At 31.4% G+C, this 27,009-nt stretch overlaps 2 protein-coding genes across 2 annotated transcripts; both read right to left on the minus strand.

Moving 5' to 3' along the window:
* Positions 1-2,555: 2,555 nt before the first annotated feature.
* On the minus strand, positions 2,556-3,223 carry LOC145954451 (basic form of pathogenesis-related protein 1-like). Its single transcript, XM_083068653.1, has one exon. It carries the CDS (start codon positions 3,152-3,154, stop codon positions 2,681-2,683), a length of 474 nt encoding a protein of 157 aa, XP_082924779.1. The 5' UTR covers positions 3,155-3,223; the 3' UTR covers positions 2,556-2,680.
* Positions 3,224-24,059: 20,836 nt separating this feature from the next.
* Positions 24,060-24,773, minus strand: LOC109809877 (basic form of pathogenesis-related protein 1). The gene has a single exon (XM_020373291.3). It carries the CDS (start codon positions 24,720-24,722, stop codon positions 24,249-24,251), a length of 474 nt encoding a protein of 157 aa, XP_020228880.1. The 5' UTR covers positions 24,723-24,773; the 3' UTR covers positions 24,060-24,248.
* Positions 24,774-27,009: the final 2,236 nt, after the last annotated feature.

Consider the following 27,009-nt stretch of genomic DNA (forward strand, 5'->3'; position numbering starts at 1 on the left):
TCTTCATTGTGAAATTTAAAATATAAAAAAAAAAGAAATTGATATATATATATATATAACAACACATAAATTTAGAAAAATTAAAGCTAACTATATATAATTTTTTATTCATATTTATCACCCGATTATATAAAAATTGAAAATGAAATCAAGATAAATAAATTCAGAAGATAAAATCCAGAAAATCAATCTAATTCTAAATATTTTGTTATATTTATAGCCTAATTCTAAAAGAAATATGGAAATCGAGGATACTCATCACTCATTTAAGTAAACATTGAAATTGAAATCAAAACAAATCTAGAAAGGTCAAACAAATTCTAAAAAAGAATATTTTTGTTAAAATTTAAATTCATATTTTTTACTATAAATGAAAATATATAATATAGTATGTGACAAATTATAATGCATATAACAATTTAAGAAAAAAATAGTGAAAATAAAAATAATTTAATTGGAAATAATGTTATAATTAAATTTATATTGACAATGAATGAAATAAATGAAAAATATAATAGATTGTGTGGCAAATTATAAAATTGTCTAAATCCTCAATTCTAGCAGATAAATTGACTATTTGTTTGAAATTTATTGTCTTGGAAACTTTTTCTTTGTCATATGAAAATATTTTGCACACATTAAAATTAAAAACAAGATTTTCTAGTAAATATTATCTTATATTAATTTTTAAAATTATTAAATATTTAAAAACTAGCTAATATTTATTTTTATAAAATTTATTTTAAAAATCTCAACATATAAATATATTTTTAAAATTAATTTTATCATGATGGAATCAAATTATCATATCTAACCTAATAATTTAAAATTTGAGATATTTGAATTGACTTAATTATCCAAACAAAATATTTTAAGAATGATAGAAATTGATATCAAAGTAATTCAAATACCAAGAATTTAAAATTCCTTGAATTTGTAAAATTCTTCATCCAAACACACCATAAGAGAATGCAATTGTAAGAGACAATTATATGAGTAAGATGTTTATTTTATGGATTAGAATACTATGTAGGTTCTTAAGAGAACCCTGAGAGAAACAAACAAACTATGCAAGTTTATATTTTGCTTTTTGATTGTTCTATTGTATTCCTTGTTGCATGACATGTATGAATATCTATTTAATTCCACAAATACATGAGTTTTGATTTGAATTAAACATGTTTGGTATTTCAATTATGAAAAATATTATGTTATTCAATTTTTGTTATTTGTGTTATGGTATGTGGGGTAGAGAGTGTCACACAAATGATATATATTTATTATTAATAAATACATAAATATATATATATATATATATATATATTATATTTTTATAATATTATTCATAAATTAATATCAATAATATTATTAGTATATTTATACATAAACTAATAATTTGATAAATATAACTTATTATATATTAATATACTTTTACAAAAATATAAATATACATATCTTATCTACTATATTTATATTTTTGTAAAAGTATATTAATATATACTAAGTTATATTTATCAAATTATCAATTTATCTATAAATATACTAAAATTATTATTGATATTAATTTATTAGCAATATTAAATTATTAATAATATATAAATTTTATTTATTTAGTAATAATAAATATATATCATTTGTTACATTAATAAAAATTATAGTATATGTTAACTTAAATAAGCAAAAAATTGTATAATTTTAAATTATATATATATATATATTAAAATTTTAAAATTATTAAATTTTTAATGGGAGAGATTCAAATTGCACAATTATGATTTTTGAGGGACTATAATTGTTCAATTAAAAATTAAACGACTAAAATTGCACAATTACAATCCTTTAGGGACTAAAATTATCCAATTAAAATCTTAGGGATCAAAATTGCACAATTACAATACTTGAGGGATCAAAAATGTAATTAAGCCAAAATTAAATTAATATTTTTTTTTTTAATTTCACAAGTTTTTTTTTAAATATTTTTAATGAATGTCTTAGTTTCTTATGTTCAAAATTGACAATTTTTTATTTAATAAATGAATTTCATAATTTTTTTAGTCCTTTAATGAAATAAAATATTTTTAATTATATTATTTTCTTAAAAAAAATTTAACATATTTTCTTTAATTATGCATAATTCTTAAATATAAAAGTTTCATAAATAAAATTTAATATTTTGAGAGGAAACAATTTGTCACAAATTTTTCACAAAATATTTTAACCTATTTGTGACGGAATTTTGAGAGGGAAAAATCCGTCACTAAATTGTTTCATTTTAGTGACGAAATTTGTGACGGATTTTTTAGAGACGAAGTTCATTCCGTCACAAAATCCGTCACAAAATTTTTTTTTTATTTAGCAATGAAATTTGTGACGGATTTTTAGAGACGAAAATTTTTCCGTCACAAAATCCGTCACAAATGCTTTTTTTTTTATTCAGTGACGAAATTTGTGACGGATTTTTAGAGACGGAATATATTCCGTCACAAAATCCGTCACAAAAGTTAATAAATTCTAGTCCGTCACAAAACTTAAAATTCTCTCACAAAATCCGTCACTATTATCAATACAAGAGTAGATTATTGGCATATCTGGTGCTCTTTCAGACCACATGAAATATATACAAAACCAAGCATAAAAACAAATAATAATAATAACAATAATAATAATTTTAAACTTGAAACTAGAAAGGTCGTTGGCCTACAATATTGCCTACTGGGTCATAGCTGCAAATGACAAAAATCCACCCATTGTCACACTTAGACCTAGCACATCCAAGATGAGTGCTTTTTCTTGCAACGACCTGAGTATAATGCAAGCACTCGTCCTTGACACATTTGTTGGATTTAACATCATAAAATGGCTTCTCTGAAACCCACATTTTCACTGCATCCGTACCCAATAATTCGCCATAACCCTCAGCTAGGTTCTCCCCATAGGGCCCGTAAGAGTGCTCCATTTCGCAAGTTTTGATCTTTGAATCTGCATACTTCTGAGCATATGCTTCAAGGGTTTTGTTCCATTTTAGTGGTGGAACACCAACCTCCGCGCGAGCCTTGTTGTGCGCGTCGAGGTAATCCTTCGGAGAATTTTGGGCCAAGGAAATGTTACACATGGAGAAAACGATGAAGATCAACACAAGATTTGAGAACTTCATTTTTAATATTGTTAGATATTCCGGTTCAAAAAAACTTTCTCAGATATTGGGTAATAAATTCTCCTTATCGAAGTTAAATAGTTTAAGCATGTGCTATTATAGGGGTATCATGCATGGTGCAACTTAAACCATAACGAGCATAAGTAAATATAGTAATATTATTACTATAGTGGGTACGTACGTAGCCTCCTCTTTCGCTCATTATTTTTTAGTTTTTAGGCAAAAGTAGGTTGAATGGATGAGCTCCTTCCATTTTCTATATTTGTTGATGAAAAACACAAATAGAACAAAATGAGTGATAAAGGTAAGTAGGTTTTCTAAGGAAGGAAAGTGAACATGATTAAATAGAAAGAGAATTCAAAAAATAATAATAATAATACATGCACTCCATTTTACATGAGCGTGAAAGTCTCACAGACATTGAAAGAATAATTGAAGTTACATGTTTATCATCCAATAATTTTGAGGTCAACATTCTATATATATCCCACTAGAAATAGTTGTTAATAATTAAATTAAAAATTCAGCTTGTAACTTCTATTTATTTTCAATTTCTGTTTTTCAAAAAGCAATCTTCTTGTCAACTTACAATTTTCAAAATAATTCTTAGGTTAAATTAGTTTTTGTGGTTTGAACGAATTTTCCTCAAGAATATTAATGCTTACATTATGCTTTTGAGCAATTTGTTATGAGTTTGAACCAATATTCTTCTCTCAATTTCTTTATCTTAATTGCATCAATATTGTCAAACAAGAGGTGGTTAGTTTCTTCCTTCCGAAACATGTTGAAGCACTATGTTAAAATTTTGGTTAGCATCCCAAATCTTTTAAGTAGTAACTTGGTAAGACTAGGTATCATTTCCTAAGATACTTGCATAATACTCATCACTCAAATTCAATTCTATCATATCTAGACTATAAAAATAATAAAATTCAATGAAAAATAATAAATTGATATTTTTAGGGGTTTGTATTTGATTAAAATTGCATAAAAATACATTTTAATTGATTTGATAAAAAAGACATTGGTGTTGATTTCACTAGATCATCCTCACATGCACCTATACAATTGATTATTAGTAATAGGAGTCAAGTTAATAATTAAAATAACAACAAATATTATACACACACTACAAAAATAATGCTAATTTTTGACAGAAATAAGTAAATTTTCGACGGATTTAAATCCTTTGGAAAAAAGAGCGTCAAAATACAAAATTTGTCGAAAATCCTTTATTCCGTCCAAAATTTTCGTCAGAAATATCCGTCAGAAATTTTTGACAAATTTTTTCGACAGATGTATCCGTCAAAATTTTTTTACAGATATTTCTGACAAAAATTTGTGTCGGATGATCCGTCGGTAATTTCCGATGGATACATCCGTCAGAAATTGTTTGAAGATCTTTATATGATTCTGCAGAAAATTTTTGTTTAGTTTTGATAAATTTATTAATGTAACAACCCTCATATTTGGTCTCTCAAGGGTTCTATTTCACGACATTTCATTTTTTAGCGTGTTTTATCCTTACTTGCGTAATTTCTGGGAAACTTCCCAGAAGGTCACCCATCCCTTCATTACTTCAGGTCAAGCACGCTTAACTTTGAAGTTCTAATGAGATAAGTTACCGAAATGTATTTGCATGTTGTTAGTATAATTTTTACAAATTAATTCATTTAAATAATCATCAACTATACAATCTCGTACTTGTACTATAATAATAATATATAATAATTTTATATTACGAATAATAATAATAATATATTTAATTATTATTTATTTATATGTACTTACTTTTATAATTAACAATCTACTTATTCCTATTTAAAATTATAATTTAAATTATTTAATTTTATAATTTATAATGACAATATAATTTATAAAATTATAAATATTTACTTATTACATACTTATAAAATAAATTTTAACATTTTAAATAATATTTTCATATCAAATTTTAAACCAGATATTAGTTATACAAAAATATTAAGATCATATAGTAAATTATCAATAATTAAGATTTTAGTTAAATAATTTAAAATAATTAATGTTTCAATTATATTTTTAATTAGAAAATAATTTATTTCAAAGCTAATTATCTTTTCTATATTAATTATTAGTAAAATTTAATAACTTTTAATTTAACAATTGGATCGATGAAATTCAACACACACCATGAGTTATTAAGCGAAATAACTTTACCAAAAGTTATTTTGTAAGTTATTTGATTTCTCCTCTCTCTCTCTCTCTCTCTCTCTATATATATATATATATAGATAGATAGATAGATAGAGAGAGAGAAGGGTTATACTAATATTGATGTAACTTTTACTAAATATTACACATTGCTCAATAACTTTATATTAAATGTGAATTTTTTAAATCCAACCGTTAGATTATTATAAAAATATAATAATATATAATAATTATATTACGAATAATAATAACAATAATATATTTAATTAATATTTATTTATATATACTTACTTTTATAATTAATTAACAATCTACTTATTTCTATTTAAAATTATAATTTAAATTATTTATTTTTATAATTTATAATGATAATATAATTTATAAAATTATAAATATTTATTTATTACATACTTATAAATTAAAATTTAACATTTTAGATATAAATTATTAATTAATTTAATATATTTATTTATCTTAAATCAAACATATAAAATTCAAAAAACATATTTATCCTTATTTTATTTTCTAATTATCAACAATTAATAAAATACTAACTTAAAATCTTATCTAATTATATCATAATATTTTCATATTAAATTTAAAAACCAAATATTAGTTATACAAAAATATTAAGATCCTATAGTAAACTGTCAATAAGATTTTAGTTGCTGGGTTGGAAAGTTGAAGGATTTATCGATGGTAGATCGCCTGATCAAGGCACGAATGACGGGCGATAAGGAGGACATCAAACTAAGATACCTCTGTGATGACATGGTATTAATATCTGGGGTAGAAGAGCAAGATATAGAGAAGATGATACAAAAAGAAAATGATAATTTTATAGAGCTGTTTACATCAATTGACAGATGCAGACCTGAAATGTGGCTAGGGAATCAAGTAACGTGGGTAAGATGTATTGGAGTGCCCGTCCAACACTAGAATTTGGATTGTTTCTCTCAAGTGGTGGGAAGTATAGGTAATCTTCTCTACATGGATAGCAATACATCGAATTTCAAGAGGTTGGATAGGGCGAGACTACTCATTCGAACATCATCTTATAAGCCGATTCAAGTTACTATGCGGATTAGAATCAATAGAATCATTAGGCAGGTGTAGCTGGTTGAAGAAGGGGTCTCAAAATCACTAGAGTGTAATTGTTAGAGGTGGAAGACAAACGATTCTATGTCAGAAGCATCTGGGGTGGCTAGTGATATTGGGATTGAAGTTCATTCTTCCTATTCTGAATGCTCATCAGAAACACTACGGGAGGTGAGGTCTATGGTGGAGGAAACAGTGAAAAATCATCAGATGATTAATGGTGATGACAGATATAATCAACAGGGTCACGTAGGGGTTGAAGATTCAAATAGTAATCCAATGGGTATTGCCCAAGGGGTAGTGGAAGGAAAAAAGACAATCAAAAGCTGATTTCAGATTCTAAAAGATCCTATTATGTGATGGAGTTATATGGAAAAAGGGTCATAGGGGACGGTCAGGAGGAAAGAACTGCAGGAAGAGACTACGACGCAAATAAAAACACTGGTTATGGGCTGGCAGCTCTAATGCATAACCAAAAGGACAATGGGTGTCAAAATTTGGGCTAGCCCAATAGCCAACAAGACAATAAACAAAAAGGACGTGTACAAGAGAGTGTAGAAAAGAAAAATCAAGAAACAAAGTGGCAAGAAAGTAGGCTGACTCTAATTGAAGTCCACTGCCCAAATCAGAAGGAGAGTGAAGCACAAAAAGGAGAGAAAGAGACCACGGAGGTACCAAATAAGTTGACGCTGCTACAGGAGAAAGAATTGGTAAAAAGTAACAATAGAATGGTTGTATTTGAGGTGGGCGAGACATCTAAGAGGAACAATGCAAAAGATATGCTGGTGGAATCTCATAAGGAGACTGAATTGAATACAACTATGCAAAGGGAAGGCAGTGAAAACTCAAAAAATCATGATCCACATATAGATGAGCAAGGGGTAAGGTTAAATGTCAATAGGAGAAAGGAAAGAAGAAAAGAGTTAAGACGGGCAGTATTGGCAGTAAGTAACTCCATATCAAACAGTAGCATAAAAAGCTACAATGTGATACTCTGGCTACGTAATGAGATATTAGAAGCAAAAAAAATATGGGAAATGGGGAAAACTCTTGGAGTCACACACAAAGGTGATCAAGAGGAGGTACAAAAAATCATTAGCATGGAGATTAGGGATCAAAAGCAAAGTGATAAGTATGGAGATGATAAGAGGGCAAATAAGGTAGGTAATCCATGAAAATTTTATCATACAATGTCAGGGGGCTTAGGAGGAAGCTCAAATGGAGGTATATCAGAAAATTAATTTGCAAGGAGGATGTGGAGGTGGTATGTATTCAGGAAACAAAATTCGTAGATATTAGTCAGTAGTTGGTGCAAACAATGTCGGGAGCGAATGATATTGAGTATGTATTTCAGCCAGCAAACAATACGGCTGGTGGACTTTTATGCAGCTGGAGTAAGTCCAAGTTTTCTATTACTAATCATTTCTCTAGAGAGGGGTACCTAGGGATGGAAGGGGTGTGTGTGGAAGGGGCCTACAACATCATACTAGTTAATGTATACACTTCTTGTAACTCAACAAAGAAAAGGCAAACATGGCAGGAATTGAAGGAGATGAAGGCGAGAAGTAGTGTAGACAACTGGTGTGTTATGGGGGATTTTAATAGTGTCAGAAGTTCGTCGGAGAGACAAGGGGTGGGAAGTGAACATTACGGGGCAGCTGATTCGCTTGAGTTCAATCAATTTATAGCTGATATGGGAGTCGACGACATTCAAATAGCGAGTAGGGAGTTCACGTGGTACCAACCTAATGGGATGGCTAGAAGTAAGATTGATAGGTTTCTAGTATCACCTGGATGGTTGGAGTTATGGTCGTCGTGTACACAATACATATTGAATAGAGATATATCTAATCATTGTCTATCATAATCAAAGAGGTCAATATCAACTGGGGACCCAAGCCATTCCGTATATATGATTACTGTATGGAGGATAAAAGCTTTAGGGATATTTTTGAGAAGGCCTAGCGAGAGAGTAGTGCACAGGGATGGGGTGCATACATATTGAAAGAAAAATTAAAAGAAGTGAAACAAAAGGTCAAAGAGTGGAAGGTGGAGGCTGTAGGGGATCTGCAGAGAAAAATAGACGCTACTGTTCAACAGATAAATGAATATGATAAAAAAGAACAATTAGGAATATTGAAAGTTGAGGAGATCAATCACAAGATGGAGCTACAACAACAATGTTGGAGACTTGCTCAAAATAATGAGTCAATCCTGAGACAAAGGTCGAGACTTAAATGGTTGACAGAAGGTGATGCTAATACTAAATACTTTCATAGAGTAGTGAATTGGAATAGGAAAAGGAATAATATTACAGGACTCAATATCAATGGTGAATGGGTGGAAGAGCCAGGCAGAATAAAAATTGAGGTGAAGAACAACTTTCAGCAAAGGTTTACTGATGAGACGTGGGATAAGCCAACACTTGATGGTGTGAACTTCAAATAGATATCTGAATTGCAAAGGAGTCTAATAATTTCCAAATTTGATGAAAAAGAGATTAAGGATGTTGTTTGGGAATGTGAAGGATCCAAAAGCCCAGGCCCAGACGGGTTTAATTTTAATTTTATTAAGTCATTTTGGGGGTGTATGGAGGGAGATATTACCAAGTGTATACATGAGTTCCATGAAAATGGAAAACTCCCAAGGGGGACTAATTCCTCTTTCATCACACTAATCCCAAAGAAAATGGATCCAATGGATATTTCAGACTTTAGGCCGATTTCTCTAGTTTGGGTGACATACAAGATCATAGCAAAAAATTTGTCAAACAGATTAAAGAAGATTCTACCTAAAGTTGTTGATGATACTCAAAGTGTGTTTCTAAAAGGGAGGAACATTTTACACAGTGTTTTAATTGTAAATGAACTGGTGGATGAGGTGAAGAGAAGAAAAGGAAAGTATTTTATCTTCAAGGTAGACTTTGAAAAGGCATACGACTCTATCAACTGGGAATTCTTATTCTATATGTTTCAAAGACTCGGCTTTTGTTCAAAGTGGATTGGATGGATGAAGGAGTTCCCTAGGTCAAGCCAAGTGTCCATTTTGGTGAATGGTAGTGCGATAGCAGAATTCCAAATTCAGAAGGGATTAAGGCAAGGGGACCCCCTTGCTCCTTTCCTCTATGTGGTGGCAGCGGAGGGATTAGCGGGACTAATGAGGAGTCGTATGCAAAAAAATATGTTTACTAGATATAAGGTGGGTGGGAGGCAGGTGGAGGTTAATATACTACAGTACGCCGACGATACCATTTTTGTGGGAGAGGTCACTCAAGGTAATGTTCTAACTATCAAATGTATTCTTAAATGTTTGGAACTTGTCTCAGGCCTGAAAGTAAACTTCCATAAGAGCAATTTTGGGGGGATAGGAGTAGAGAATGTGGAGTTGTTAAGGCATGCTTTAGTCTTGAACTGTAGGATCATGACAGTGCCATTTAAGTACCTTGGCATCCCTATTGGTGACAATCCACGAAAAGAAAGTATGTGGATGCCTTTGCTGGACAAATTCAACAAAAAACTTGCTCCTTGGAAGAATAAATCTTTATCTGTGGCTGGCAGAATTTGTTTGATAAACTCTGTTCTCACAACATTGCCTCTGTACTTTATATCCATTTTCAAAATGCCGAAGAAAGTTATTCGAAAGGTCGTTGTAATTCAAAGAAACTTCCTGTGGGGTGGTGAAGAAGGTATTCGAAAGATCTCGTGGGTGAGTTGGGAAAAAATATGCAAACCTAAGGACCAAGGAGGACTAGGAATTAAGAATATTGAGTTGTTTAATGATGCCTTACTTGGAAAATGGCGATGGAATTTGTTCCACTACAAGAATCAGCTGTGGGGCCAGATTCTAGACTCTAAGTACGATGGAGTGGAAAAGTTGTGTGTCACTGAAGATCAACCTAATGAATCAATTTGGTGGAAAAACCTTAGAAAGGTATGTGGTAGTCGAACAACATCACGGTGGTTTGATAATAATATACAATGGAAAGTTGGGAATGGAAAGCAAATAAGATTTTTGGACAGATAATTCGTTGGGTGAAGAGAGCTTAGCTGAGATGTTCCCAAGACTATACTTGATATCTAACCAAAAACACAAATTCATAGATCAAACTGGAGTATGGGAAGGACATACATGGTCTTGGAAGCTACAATGGAGAAGAAACCTATTCATTAGGGGACATACATTTGATGCAAAACATTTGATGCATGATATTGTGTCTGTCACTTGGACATGGCTAAGATTGGATAAAAACTTCAATTATAGTTATGTTTAGTGGAGCTGAAACCCTAGTCCATGTTTACTCTAGGCCTGCCATATATCACAATATTGAGACAAATGGACATTACATGTTCCTTATTGTTAACTGAAATGTATCTTTTGAGGGAAAGATGAGCCTATGGCCCACGTGGGTTTTTTTTTTGAAAGGCAAAGAAAATTATATATATATGATGTTGGTACCAGGGGTACCAAAGGCCCTTATACAAGATTTGGTGTGCTTAATGGCCACACACCCTTATACATTACATACCAGGAAACACCACTCCTATTTATCATCAGCCAACTAGCCTTGTTATGCAAAGTCTCCTACCCCGAGTATGCATAGGCCAATATTCATTTGCCACTGAGTGAATGAATAAGAAAATGATTTATCAAGAGATGCTAACCACGACCAAGAGAACATTATTACCTATTGTCCAAGCTTTTGTTCATCGAACTCACCTTGCTAAAATACGCATTGGTTTCTCATATTCCATGTACACCAGCACATCGCAACCCACAGTACCCACCATCATTTGCCCACGTGGGTTGATTTCATATTGTAATTTCTTTTGCATGGTTAGTCACTAATATAGTCAAATTGATTATATTATATCTAACCAAGCTTTTTATCTGTATATACGGTTCATGGCACCCCTAGTGCCATATATTAATATATCTTTGCTTTTCAAAAAAAAAAAAAAAACACATACCATGAGTTATTAAGCAGAATAACTTTATCAAAAGTTATTTTGTAAGTTATTTGATTCCTCCTCTCTCTCTATATATATATACACTAATACCGGTATAACTTTTATTAAGTATTACACATCGCTCAATAACTTTATAAAAAATGTGAATTTTATAAATCTAACCGTTTGATTAAAAGTTCATATCACTTTATATGTTTATATCAAATTTTGTTAAAATTGAACAACAACGTCAAGGTAATCAAAATGTTCATATTTTATATATTTTGAAATGTATATATATATATTACATTAATTTTGTTTTATAAGAAATCATCTTCGATTAATATAAAATTTTGTATATATAATTTAAGAGTAAAGAATTTTCAATTTAACGGTTGGATTTACAAAATTCTCATTTAATATAAAGTTATTGACCGGTGTAATACCTAACAAAAATTATACCAGTGTTATTATAACTCTCCTCATATATACATATATACACATATATATATATATATATATATATTTAAAATTTTATTGATTTTTTTAATATATGATTGCCAATTTTTGTAAATAAATTCTTACATTTTTTACAAATATAAATTTGTCAGAAATATTCCATCAATAATATAACTTTTCCTACGAATTATTTTTTCATCGAAAACATAAATTTTTCGACCGAAAAATCCATAAAAAATTTTTGACAGAAAAATTCGTAGGTAATTTTTGATAGATTTATCCGTCAAAAATTACCAACAAAATTTTATCCGTCGGTAATTTCTGACAAATTTTTCTGTCAAAAATTTCTGACGGATTTTTTCGTCAAAAATTTCTGATAGATTTTTCTGTCAAAAATTACCGATGGATAAAAATTCGTCAAAAATTTCCGATGGATATTTTTCGACAGATTTGTATGTGTCAAAAATTATTCGTCAGAAATTTGTGTTTTTCTTGTAGTGACATAACTAGTAATAATATAATACATATGAACATTATTTATTAAACACATAACTGGTTTTAAGTCTAGATATTTTCCCATAATCCTTCATCATCATCATCTCGTGTAGCATGTACATCAACACTCTTGTTGTCCACATTCAACCTAGGCATGCATGTGGAGACAGAAAAATTCTAAAAAATATCAAGTGTTGAATCTTCATGGTCATAAGTACCATGCATTCTTTTTCTTGTAGAACAACATACCAATTTTCGTGAACAAGATTAGTAACATAAAACACTTGTTTTGCTTGGTTTTGCCATGAAGAATGGATCGTCTTTAGAAGCCCACACTATGAACACTCATGTAAGTTATGAAACTCTTTCTTGTACAAAATGCAATTGTTGGGATTTTTTTATACTTCATACCCATCGGATGTAATATCTTCTTCGCATCATAATTCTGTGTCAACAAAGTGTTACCTTTGGGAAACATTTCAGTCAAAAACTCAAGCAATTCTACGAGGATTTTATCAGTCCATCCATTTTTTTCCTTAAAATTGAACAATCTTAACACCACGGACAATTGTGTAAAATTAGCATAGTTTGGATACAAAGGTTTCTCCATATCACTACACAAATTATCATATACATGTGCACGTTTGAAAGAATCATCCCCAACATAGCAAATCATGTGCTCTAGTCAATCGTCCATCTTTAAATCGACTTGTTGTTCTTGTGTTTGACGCACTTGTATGCATAACATGTCTAACAATTCACCATAACATGTCTATACTGTGTAGCTTTTAAGGTACCCATCACACAAAACATGTTCTCGTATAATGTCTAATGAATGCCTTTGCAAATTGAAACAATTTACACAAGGACAATAGAACCTTTTATTATATTGTTTGTAACATTTCTTTGTGCAAACTAAAAAAACTCTTCCACTCCATTCTCATATTTAGCAGTTGTGCATAAACATCCATCTTTTATCAATTAGTGCATTCATCTGACATAAAACATGTCAAACTCACATTTTAATACAAGGTAGAGCCCTACCCATTCAGAAAAGATAATTCTTTGTACCTAATTAATGCATAAAGGTAAAGTCTCATACATTAAAATTGACAAAATTTTGGTAGCATTTTGCACAAGTACACAAAAAAACAAGTGGTGACATCAAATTCACTACAATCAAGTATGCAGCCAAATAACAAGAAATACAGTCAACTGAAATTTTATCAAATTTAAAATAAGACTTAATCTCTCTCTCTCTCTCTCTCAATATATATATATATATATATATATATATATATATATATATTCAAACTGTCAAAATGGACAATTCAAGATTCAATACAATCATTATATATTAAGTGTGTAATCAATATTGTATTTAATCTTAAATGAGAAACTAAGAATCCTATCAACTATAATATAATTAAATTAACTACACACACTACAAGAAAATGGTGAATAAGCGGCAGAAAATAAGCGTCGGTTAATAGCTGAGGCAAATAGTGTCGGAAAAGTCGACGATATTTTAAGATGTAGCGTCGAATTTTTCGACACTAATTTAATTTAAATTTAAATTAAATTAGTGTCTAAAAAGCCGACACTATATTTAAAGAATAACGTCAACTTTTCCGACACTAAACTTAATTTAAATTTAGTGTCGAAAAAGCCGACGCTACATCTTAAAATAGCGTTGGCTTTTCTGACAATATACATGCTCTGAGAGAGATAAAGATACTTTTTTCAATGTTATATACGCATAATGTGTTCTAGTAAACTTGGTTATCAAGTTCACTTAAGACCTTAAGGTTTACGGATCGAGTCCCGGGAATGTTAAAAATACGAACGAATAAATGATAAGCTGAGAAAAGAAGATAAAGAAAAAAATAAAATAAATTTTGTGTCAACATACTTTCGACTTAACCTACAATAAAAAATTAAAATAAATAAATTTTTTATTGACGACTTAGCCGACACAAAAAAAATTGTATCGACTTATTTAGCGTCAGCCAAAAACTGACGAATAACCGACAATATTATATCGATTTTTATGATTTAGAGTCGGCTTTTGGCCGACTCTAAATCAGAACATTCTTGTAGTGACAATATGTATATATATGTGTGTGTTATTAACTATTTTATAGATATACAAAAATTCTTAAGTTATCATGTTAAATAAACCCAAAAATTAATTTGGGTTTAATTCACTACATTATGCACAACTAATTTTTTTTGAGTTTATATTTTCTAAATTAATATCTACTAAATAAAGCCAAAATATGTTATAGATTTATTGAAATAGTCACAAAGTTAAATAACAAATTATGTCAATTAACACCCAAATTAACAAGTATATAGGAGCTAACAAAAGCTAGCCCTAAAACAACCCCAAACTAAGCCAAATTAACACCCAAAACAATCTCAAACAATCCCAAACCAAATAGCTCCTATGTGCACAAAAATTATCACAACATCAACCCCAAATCAACTATGAACCAAACACTCAGAAATCACCCCTAAATACCCACAAAACAACCCACCACTTGGCTTCAGCATTTATATGAACAATTGGCATGCTTCATCAAAAAACCTCTAAACCACAACCATTTTATCATACCATCTTCCCAAATCACTCAAAATCATCAAAAAAACAACAAGCAACTATACCAAGCAATTCAATACAACAAAAGTTAAACAAAAAATGGAGGAATGCAATGAACCTGGATGAGACACCTGAACTAGAAGGAAACACTAGAAGGGATGAGAATGTCACCAACGAGTGAAAATGACAGTGTTGGGAGTGGACAAAACCAAAATCTTAAACAAGGGGTTGGCACAATAAGAAGGAAAGAGATAATGAACAGTAACCATGACAATAGTGCAAATTGAATTTGCACTGCCAATGACCCTATTAAAAGCACTTTTGAGTGGTGTTTTATCCATCATAGAGTATTTCTTTCTATGATAGGTAAGTCAACATCCATCATAGAAAGGTTGAAGTCAGAGCCTGATAACACATTCTATGACGGGTGTTGACTTACTTGTCATAGAAAGAATAATCTATGATAAATAAGTCAATATCTATCATACGTTTTAGCATATTTACAACTATGTTGTCATGTCCATTTTATGTCGTGTGGATAACACCCCAACATAAAAGATGTATCATAAAATGTTGTTTTTCCACTAGTAAAATTTGAATTATAACCAATAACCCATAAAATTACTTAGACCCTAATTTCTTAGATGTGAAAAGTGTTTTTAGGAAAGGTATGAAACTTGAATTATTTCAATAATTGATTATTTTTATTATTGATTATAATCAAAATGAATATATTTTTTTGGTAGATTTGTTAAAAAGTGATTTTATGATATTTAATTTTGTTTAACTTTTATATAGTTAATCAGTTTTAGAAAAGGGAAAAAAGCAATTAATTGAAAAATAATTACGAGTCTTAAATTTTTATATTATTATTCAAAATAAAATTTATTTGCCTAAACATTGAACTTTTTTTTCTCTCTAAAACCATTTTTTCTTTCAAAACTACTGAATTTATTGGAAAACATTTTTCCCAAACATGCACCGAGTCCTTTGATTCATCTATCAATTACTTGAAAATGTTAAGAAAACAACTTACATATTATGATAAGAGGTCAGAAAAATTGGCTAATACACCTTAATTACTCTATCTCTAAATATAAGTTTTACTAGTTTCTCTTTCAATATTCACAATTTCAAAATCATTTTCTAACATCTTTTTTTTAATCCTAAGAAATCATATTATATATGAGCGACCAAGTCTCAATAAGAATAGAAAAAAAACCTAATAGTTGAATAAAATCTTGAATAAACAATTTAGAAAAGATATGTGAAACAAGGTCTAATTACATTAATCTCCAACAATAATGAGTTTTGTGAAAAGTAAAAAAAGATGAAGAGAGGTAGGAAATAGGTGTGGTCATGGAAATGCTATGCAATTGTTTCCTAAAGAGGTCATAACTCCATTTACCAACCTTTAAATAATTAGGTCACACCAACCTCATGCTTAAGCGAATCAATATGTGTCACTTAATCAAAAATGGAAAATCATTAGAGTTTGGTTCCCTTGAGAAACTTTGATACCTAGCTTAAGCTAGCAAAGACGTGTGAAGGGTAGACCTATGAAAGTCATCTCTCTTATGTGTGAGAAGTGTTCTGATCTTAAGTGAGCCTTAATGATAAAAAATAAAAAGAAAAAGAAAAAATCTCTTTGAGCTCGTTTAAGCATTAAAGATCTAGCTTGAGCGATACTTGTTGATGAAAATAGGTCTCTCTAATCTTGCTTAAACAACCAAATTGATTTGTTTAAATGAGAGTTACTCTTTAAAACTAGATCATCTATTTTGAACTTTTTGAATCTTTCTCTTTAACTAAACACATAGCTAAAAGTTAAATTAAACTCTTCATTTCGACTATAACTATTTATTTGTAAATTATGAAAATTAACTTCAAGCAAAGGTCCAAAAGCATAAAAAAAAGATTGTCGTAAAATATTTATTAAAGTAAATCATATATAATAATTATCAAAATTCCGAACTTAAAACCGTTTGCTTATCCTTGAGCAAGAGTAAGTCAAAACTAAATAAAATCGAAAGCAATAAGCACATAAAAGAAAGATTGGATTGACATCAATCACATTCAATACACCACTATGCATGGTTTCACTTCAAAACTCAAGATTACGCGATTCCAAAAACCAGATCCCCACTTATGCAATCAAGTTAATAGTGTAAAAATGCAAAAATTTCCCTAAAGACAAGTCATTAAGTAACCATATGTGACATTTGTACCTCACAGGAAGCATTTCACTAAAACACACAAGTATATATCCAAATAAGTTATCTCTTAAGGCACACACTAACTCGTGGCAACTTTTTTTTTCACCGCTCAACAAATTTCATGAGGATTATTAAAGACTTTTATTGGCTTGTAATGTAACTAAGCTACGGAGAATAATGATTTTTTTTTCTTGAATAAAAATACCAAAAGGGGACATATATAGGAGAGATTAATTTAAAGCAATCAATTCTTCTCTCTTCTCAAAGTCATAAAGCAACTGCATGTATATTGTATCCCAAGTTGTTCACAATAGCGACAAAAGCGACAAAGTTATTCTAATTCACCCTTATTTCAATTTTTTTTTTTTTTAATATTTTGTAACATGCAATGAAATCTGAAACAAATGTACATTTTCTCTTTCTTTTGTTCTCTCTCTCTCAGTCTCTCTCTCTTTCCAACATATGTATGACAACCACACTTAAGCGTTTAACATATCTAGAAGCTGAGGCTTATTGATACAAAACAGGTGTCTTTGGTATCACTTAAACATCCAATTGATTCAATTAATAGAGAATTGCTCTTCAAAATTGGCTCTGGTCCGTCATGAGCTTTCTAAATCTTCGTCTCCTATAACTGAAAACTTACCAAAACTTAGAAAAAAAAATTAAATTAAACTCTTTATTTCAACTAAAACTATTTATTTGTAAATTTATGAAAATTAATTAACTTTAAGCAAATGTTCAAAAGCGTAAGAAATTCAAAATATTTTTCATAATATGTTTACAAAAGTAAATCATATATAACAAATATCACATTAGAAATTTGTCATTTAAGTTCCTTGCTCTGTTTGCATCATCTGAACAATTCTTCATATGTAGCCATTAATCTTGCCTACCTTTGATCGTATTCAGTGCGATATGTTACTACACTTTGACCTTCTGGAAGCATAAATAATTTAGTATGTTTCTGGAAGTTGTCCTTCTTATTGTTAGATCACGGAAAGAATATATGCATAATATCTGCATAATCTTTTATTATAAATTTTACCTTAATTGTAGCCTATTTTCACTCATATTCTGATGTATATATTTTACCAATGAATAAGAATCAGGCACGCAGGATTTCCAACATGGTATCACGAGCCTAGGTCTAATCCTAGTTAAATCAAAACCCTAGCCGTCCCATCAAGCTCTGCCACATCTCACTTCCTTACCCTTCTCTCTACTTCCTCTCATAATCAATGGCCGAACAAACCAAATTCCATCCTACCTTGGCCGTAAATAATGTAAAAATTTCATCTCCTTTACTTTAGAGATGGACAAGGGACACTATTCTTTGTGGGTGGAGTTGTTTAAGATACATTGTCGAGCATACCAAGTTATTGATCATATTATCCCACCAAAATCAAAGCCAACCGAGCAGGAAACACAAACAAATGTCAAGACTGATAAAGCATTATGGTAACGCTTGGATGCAATTGTCCTTCAATGGATTTATGGTACGATTTCCACTGATCTTCTGCACACCATCTTGGAACCAGATTCAACTGCACAATAAGCATAGGAGCGATTGGAAAACATCTTCCAGGATAACAAAAATTCTCGTGCCGTTTACCTGGAGAATCAATTCATTCATGTTCATATGCACAATTATCCTAACATCTCGGCCTATTGCCAAGAACTCAAAACGCTTGCCGATCAACTCTCTAATGTTGGTGCACCGGTTTCAAATCAAAGGTTAGTTCTTCAATTAATTGCAGGTTTAAATGAGAACTACGATGGTGTTGCTACATTCATTCAACAGAGTAATCCTTTACCGCCTTTATACGAGGCACGATCGAGGCTAATCCTTGAAAAAACACGCAAGGCTAAACAGGTCACTACCACTGCCAGCGCTGTTGGCACCGCCCTCCTCACCACCAATGGTTCCAACGATGATGCCTCTGCCTATGGACAAAATTTGATTGCAGGTTCTGGTAATACATCAAATCGCAACAATAATGGTCCGAAACGCAGTCAAAATTGCAATAATACTCGGGGTAAAGGAAAAGGACGTGGTAACTACAACCATGATGGTGGACAGCAGCAACAACAATGCCCATGGCAGCAACAACAGCGTCCGTGGCAGCAACAACGTCCATGGCAGCAACCATCTCAATGGGCACCATACCCACCATGGGGGCCTTGGGGACAACAAGCATGGGCTGCTCCCCCACCTTGTCCTTACCCCACCTCATCTTGGGCTCGTCCACCTCATCTTGGGCTCGTCCACCTCCTGCTCATCAGCCTGGAATTCTCGGCAAGCATCCACCTCAAGCATATAGTGCACAAGCGCCACCTCCTTCGACCTATGCACCTACCGACATTGATGCGACAATGCACCATTTATCTCTTAATGTTCCTGATGAAAACTGGTACATGGATACCAGTGCAACTTCGCACATGACTACATCTCCAGGTACTCTCTCATCTTATTTTAATATGAGCACTAACAAAAATATCATTGTTGGCAGTGGACAGGAAATTCCAATTCGTGGTTTTGGACAGACATTCCTTTCCCCACCTTACCACCTTTAACCTTAAACAATGTTTTACATGCCCCAAAATTCATTAAAAATTTGATATCTGTGCGTCGTTTTACCATTGACAATAATGTCTCTATTGAGTTCGATCCTTTTGGTTTTTCTGTGAAGGAGTTTCAGACGGGGATCCCGCTCATGAGATGTGATAGCACCGGAGATCTATATCCTATCACCACCACCACCAGACATTAGCCCACCTCCTCATCCACCTTTGCAGCTCTCTCTCCTGTTTTATGGCATAATTGTCTGGGACACCTAGGAGCACCTGTTTTACACTCCCTTAGGAATAATAAGATTATGGACATCACCAATTTTAAGTTCGACAGGCCATAAGTATTATCTTCTTCTCTTGGATGATTACACTAATTTCTCATGGACATTTCCACTTGGAAGAAAATCACAAGTTCATTCCACTTTCTTGTCTTTTCATACACTCATTCGAACCCAATTTGAGACAAATGTTAAATGTTTTCAATGTGATAATGGGAGGAAATTTGATAACGACTCATTTAAGAAATTTTGCTACAACAACAGCATGGTGTTTCATTTTTCTTGCCCTCACACTTCTCCACAAAATGGAAAAGCCAAACGTAAAATACGAGCAATCAATAACCTAATCCGAACTCTTCTTGCTCACTTTTCCATGCCACCATCATTTTGGCATCATGCCCTCCAAATGGCAACATACCTCTTAAACATTCTACCTAGCAAAATACTCTCTAATTATTCCCCCAACTCAATTTATTTACAATCGAGTTCCCTCTTACACACATTTACGGGTTTTCGGGTGTTTATGTTATCAACTTTTCCCCTCCACCACAATAAATAAGCTACAAGCCCATTCCACCCCATTTTTTTTTTGGGATACCCACTTAATCATCGAGGATATAAGTGTTATGATTTGTCTAGTCAAAAAATCATTATCTCTAGACACGTCATCTTTGATGAATACAAATTCCCCTTTGCCGAGCTGCATATTCCGTCTTTCGATACCTACAATTTTTTGAGTGAAGGTCTACATCCTCTTCTGTACCATCAACTTCAAAGTTAGCAAGAACCAGAACCCATTGTAGCCCAACCTCCCCCATCGGCTCCCCCAAGCCCCAGTCCAAAAACCACCTCCCCTCAACCCTCTCTTTCATTTAGGTCAAACTCACACCCTACTTCTCTGTCCACATCTCCACCTATATTCAACAATACCACAACATGCCTCAACCCACCATCCAAAGCAAGATCGTCAACCCCCTCACCTAACCCACAGCAGCACCAAACCAACCTAGCCCCATCCCGATCCATGGCAACTCGTAGCATGAACGGGATCTTTAAGCCCAAACGTCAATTCAATTTGATGTCATCGGTTACACCATCCCCCCTTCCCCGTAACCCAAAAGTGGCTTGGTTCGATCCGAATTGGAAAGCAGCCATGATAGATGAATTTGATGCTCTTATTAAAAACAAGACTTGGGAGTTGGTACCCCGTCCCACTGGTGTTAATATTATTCGTCCAATATGGATTTTTCGTCATAAAACTAAATCTGATGGTTCTTTTGAGAGGTACAAAGCTCGTCTTGTTGGTGATGGAAGGTCTCAACAAGTTGGCGTGGATTGTAATGAAACATTTAGTCCCGTGGTGAAACCAGCTACTATTCAGACTGTTCTCAGTATATCTCTGTCCAAATCTTGGCCCATTCACCAACTTGATGTTAAAAATGCATTCCTACATGGTCAACTTAATGAAACTGTTTACATGTACCAATCGATGGGCTTTCGAGATTCTGTCCATCCAGAGTATGTGTGCCTATTGAAGAAATCTCTCTATGGCCTCAAACAGCCCCCTCGTGCTTGGTATCAACGGTTTGTTGATTTTGTCTCCACTATTGGCTTCTCACATAGAAAATCTGATCATTCTCTATTTATTTATCGACAAGGAAATGACATGGCATACATTCTTCTTTATGTTGATGACATCATTCTCACCGCATCAACTAATGCTCTTCGTCGCTCTATCATGTCACACCTTGCTTCTGAATTTTCTATGAAGGATTTGGACCCTTTAAGCTACTTCTTGGGCATTGCAGTTACACAACATGTCGGTGGTTTATTTCTTAGTCAACGAAAATATGCAGAAGAGATTATTGAACGAGCTGGCATGACCTCTTGTAAACCTGCAACTACACCGGTGGACACTAAGGCTAAACTGAGTATCTCTTCAGGATCTCCCTACGAAGATGCTAAACATTATCGCAGTTTAGCGGGAGCATTGCAATATCTTACATTCACGAGACCAGATATATCCTATGTTGTGCAACAAGTTTGTTTACATATGCATGACCCGAAGGATGAACATATGAATGCACTTAAACGCATTTTGCGATACATTCAAGGCACTCTTGACTATGGTTTACATCTTTACAAGTCTGCAATCTCTAGTCTCATCTCTTACACTGATGTTGATTGGGGTGGATGCCCTGATACAAGACGCTCCACCTCTGGATACTGTGTTTTTCTTGGAGACAACTTGATATCTTGGTCCTCTAAACGTCAACCTACCTTGTCTCGGTCTAGTGCTGAAGCCGAGTACAGAGGGGTCGCTAACGATGTCTATGAGTCCTGTTGGATCCGGAACCTCCTCTTGGAACTACATTGTCTGATCGACAAAGCTACATTAGTTTACTGTGATAATGTTAGTGCGATATATCTCTCAGGCAATCCTATTCAACATCAACACACTAAACATATTGATATGGACATCCACTTCGTACGTGAGAAAGTTGCTCGTGGACAAGTTCATGTTCTTCATGTTCCGTCCCGTTATCAGATTGCCGACATCTTTACTAAAGGACTTCTGCGCATACTCTTTGATGATTTTCGAGACAGTCTCAGCGTACGACAACCTCCCACTTCGACTGCGGGGGTGTGTTAGATCACGGAAAGAATATATGCATAATATCTGCATAATCTTTTATTATAAATGTTACCTTAATTGTAGCCTATTTAGAGGGTAGAATTTGATATTTGCAAGTTTATAATAGACACATGCATTTAAGGAACTTTTAGAGGGTAGAGAGCTCGTAAGAGTGCTCCATTTCACAAGTTTTGATCTTTGAGTTTGCATACTTCTGAGGTTTGATCTTTGAGGTCATGACAAGTACAACTTTGCCATTATTTTAAAATATTAAAATCACGCATTTAGTGTTTTTAAACACTACCGTTGCTTAAAAAATTTATAGTAAAAATCGTATTAATTTCACAAGCATTTCAAAAAATTTTGAATAAAATTACCCCTCCAAAGTTAAAAAGCCATATGTATGTATCAACATTTTGAATTCATTAATTTGCTTCTAATAACATCATCCTATAAGTTATCGAGGACAATAGATTTTCAAAGTGACCCACCATGATATTGTAAACACTTTGAGATCTGCACAGGTCTTCAAGTTTTATTTCTTTTTAAAATTCAGAATGAGAGGAAAGGGAAATCCCTAAAAATTAATATAAAACAAGTATCTTTGATCTGTAGTCGTTGAAGCATTGAATATTGAGCTTAAGCAAGGGCTTATTGATATAAAACAAGTATCTTTGATCTCACTAAAACGTCCAAATTGGTTTGCTTAAGCGAGTGTTGCTTTTAAAAATTGGCTCCTCCATCACGATGAGCTTTCTAAATCTCTTTCGCATTTAACTGAAATCTTAATCATAATGTAGAAAAATTAAATTAAACCCTTTATTTCAACTAAAACTATTTATTTCTAAATTTATGAAAATTAACTTGTAAAAAATGTTCGAAAGAATAAGAAATTTAAAGTAATTGTCATAATCTGCTTACAAAAGTAAATCGTATATTGACAAAACATGTATTTTAATCACATTTTCAAGGTACATAATTAGTAGAATAAGTTAGAACACTAGAAATTTCCTTTTGACATTTTATTGTCATTAAAAGTTTACAACATCATCTCAAAGAGATTTGACCTTAACAATTATTTCTATTTTTTTTTATGTTCATGATTTTGTTAAAATTTTCTCCAATATTAATTATTTATAATTTCACATTAATCTTCTAAAATTTTAAAAATTATGCTTTTATTCTAGCTTTGGGTTAGTTACAAATTTTTTCTTATTTATTTCAAACTAATAATTATATCTCACTTTTAATTTTAAACATTTTTTATATTTTAAAAATTTACCTAGATTAAATATATACTTGTTTTGCACAAACAAATCAAATAAAAACAAGTCTAGCTTTTGTGATCATCCATTTTGCAAATAATTTATTGATGGTATGTGTGTAAAGAAAAGGAGGATATAGAGAAATTAGAAGTGTTAACCAAATGTTTTATTTATTTGGGTGTTTAAAAATCACCACAATTTAAACAAATATTATCAATACAAGAGTAGATTATTGGCATATCTGGTGCTCTTTCAGACCACATGAAATATATACAAAACCAAGCATAAAAACAAATAATAATAATAACAATAATAATAATTTTAAACTTGAAACTAGAAAGGTCGTTGGCCTACAATATTGCCTACTGGGTCATAGCTGCAAATGACAAAAATCCACCCATTGTCACACTTAGACCTAGCACATCCAAGATGAGTGCTTTTTCTTGCAACGACCTGAGTATAATGCAAGCACTCGTCCTTGACACATTTGTTGGATTTAACATCATAAAATGGCTTCTCTGAAACCCACATTTTCACTGCATCCGTACCCAATAATTCGCCATAACCCTCAGCTAGGTTCTCCCCATAGGGCCCGTAAGAGTGCTCCATTTCGCAAGTTTTGATCTTTGAATCTGCATACTTCTGAGCATATGCTTCAAGGGTTTTGTTCCATTTTAGTGGTGGAACACCAACCTCCGCGCGAGCCTTGTTGTGCGCGTCGAGGTAATCCTTCGGAGAATTTTGGGCCAAGGAAATGTTACACATGGAGAAAACGATGAAGATCAACACAAGATTTGAGAACTTCATTTTTAATATTGTTAGATATTCCGGTTCAAAAAAATTTTCTCAGATATTGGGTAATAAATTCTCCTTATCGAAGTTAAATAGTTTAAGCATGTGCTATTATAGGGGTATCATGCATGGTGCAACTTAAACCATAACGAGCATAAGTAAATATAGTAATATTATTACTATAGTGGGTACGTACGTAGCCTCCTCTTTCGCTCATTATTTTTTAGTTTTTAGGCAAAAGTAGGTTGAATGGATGAGCTCCTTCCATTTTCTATATTTGTTGATGAAAAACACAAATAGAACAAAATGAGTGATAAAGGTAAGTAGGTTTTCTAAGGAAGGAAAGTGAACATGATTAAATAGAAAGAGAATTCAAAAAATAATAATAATAATACATGCACTCCATTTTACATGAGCGTGAAAGTCTCACAGACATTGAAAGAATAATTGAAGTCACATGTTTATCATCCAATGTGTAATCTAAGTTAATTAGCTTAATTTTAAGGTCAACATTCTATATATATCCCACTAGAAATAGTTGTTAATAATTAAATTAAAAATTCAGCTTGTAACTTCTATTTATTTTCAATTTCTGTTTTTCAAAAAGCATTCCTCTTGTCAACTTACAATTTTCAAAATAATTCTTAGGTTAAATTAGTTTTTGTGGTTTGAACTAATTTTCCTCAAGAATATTAATTCTTACATTATGCTTTTAAGCAATTTGTTATGAGTTTGAACCAATATTCTTCTCTCAATTTCTTTATCTTAATTGCATCAATATTGTCAAACAAGAGGTGGTTAGTTTCTTCCTTCCGAAACATGTTGAAGCACTATGTTAAGATTTGTTAGCATCCCAAATCTTTTAAGTAGTAACTTGGTAAGACTAGGTATCATTTCCTAAGATACTTGCATAATACTCATCACTCAAATTCAATTCTATCATATCTAGACTATAAAAATAATAAAATTCAATGAAAAATAATAAATTGATATTTTTATGGATTTGTATTTGATTAAAATTGCATAAAAATACATTTTAATTGATTTGATAAAAAAGAAATTGTTGTTGATTTCACTAGATCATATGCACCTATACAATTGATTATTAGTAATAGGAGTCAAGTTAATAATTAAAATAACAACAAATATTATACACACACTACAAAAATAATGCTAATTTTTGACAGAAATAAGTAAATTTTCGACGGATTTAAATCCTTCGGAAAAAAGAGCGTCAAAAAACAAAATTTGTCGGAAATCCTTTATTCTGTCCAAAATTTTCGTCAGAAATATCCGTCAGAAATTTTTGACAAATTTTTTCGACAGATGTATCCGTCAAAAATTTTTTACAGATATTTCTGACAAAAATTTGTGTCGGATGAGCCGTCGGTAATTTTCGATGGATACATCCGTCAGAAATTGTTTGAAGATCTTTATATGATTCTGCAGAAAATTTTTGTTTAATTTTGATAAATTTATTAATGTAACAACCCTCATATTTGGTCTCTCAAGGGTTCTATTTCACGACATTTCATTTTTTAGCGTGTTTTATCCTTACTTGGGTAATTTCTGGGAAACTTCCCAGAAGGTCACCCATCCCTTCATTACTCCAGATCAAGCACGCTTAACTTTGAAGTTCTAATGAGATAAGTTACCGAAATGTATTTGCATGTTGTTAGTATAATTTTTACAAATTAATTCATTTAAATAATCATCAACTATACAATCTCGTACTTGTACTATAATAATAATATATAATAATTTTATATTACGAATAATAATAATAATATATTTAATTATTATTTATTTATATGTACTTACTTTTATAATTAACAATCTACTTATTCCTATTTAAAATTATAATTTAAATTATTTAATTTTATAATTTATAATGACAATATATTTTATAAAATTATAAATATTTACTTATTACATACTTATAAATTAAATTTTAAAATTTTAAATAATATTTTCATATCAAATTTTAAACCAGATATTAGTTATACAAAAATATTAAGATCATATAGTAAATTATCAATAATTAAGATTTTAGTTAAATAATTTAAAATAATTAATGTTTCAATTATATTTTTAATTAGAAAATAATTTATTTCAAAGCTAATTATTTTTTCTATATTAATTATTAGTAAAATTTAATAACTTTTAATTTAACAATTGGATCGATGAAATTCAACACACACCATATGAGTTATTAAGCGAAATAATTTTACCAAAAGTTATTTTGTAAGTTATTTGATTTCTCCTCTCTCTCTCTCTCTCTCTCTCTCTATATATATATATA

The sequence above is a fragment of the Cajanus cajan genome, chromosome 2 (assembly GCF_000230855.2).
Source record: "Cajanus cajan strain Asha chromosome 2, NIPB_CcT2T_4, whole genome shotgun sequence".
Taxonomy (NCBI): domain Eukaryota; kingdom Viridiplantae; phylum Streptophyta; class Magnoliopsida; order Fabales; family Fabaceae; genus Cajanus; species Cajanus cajan.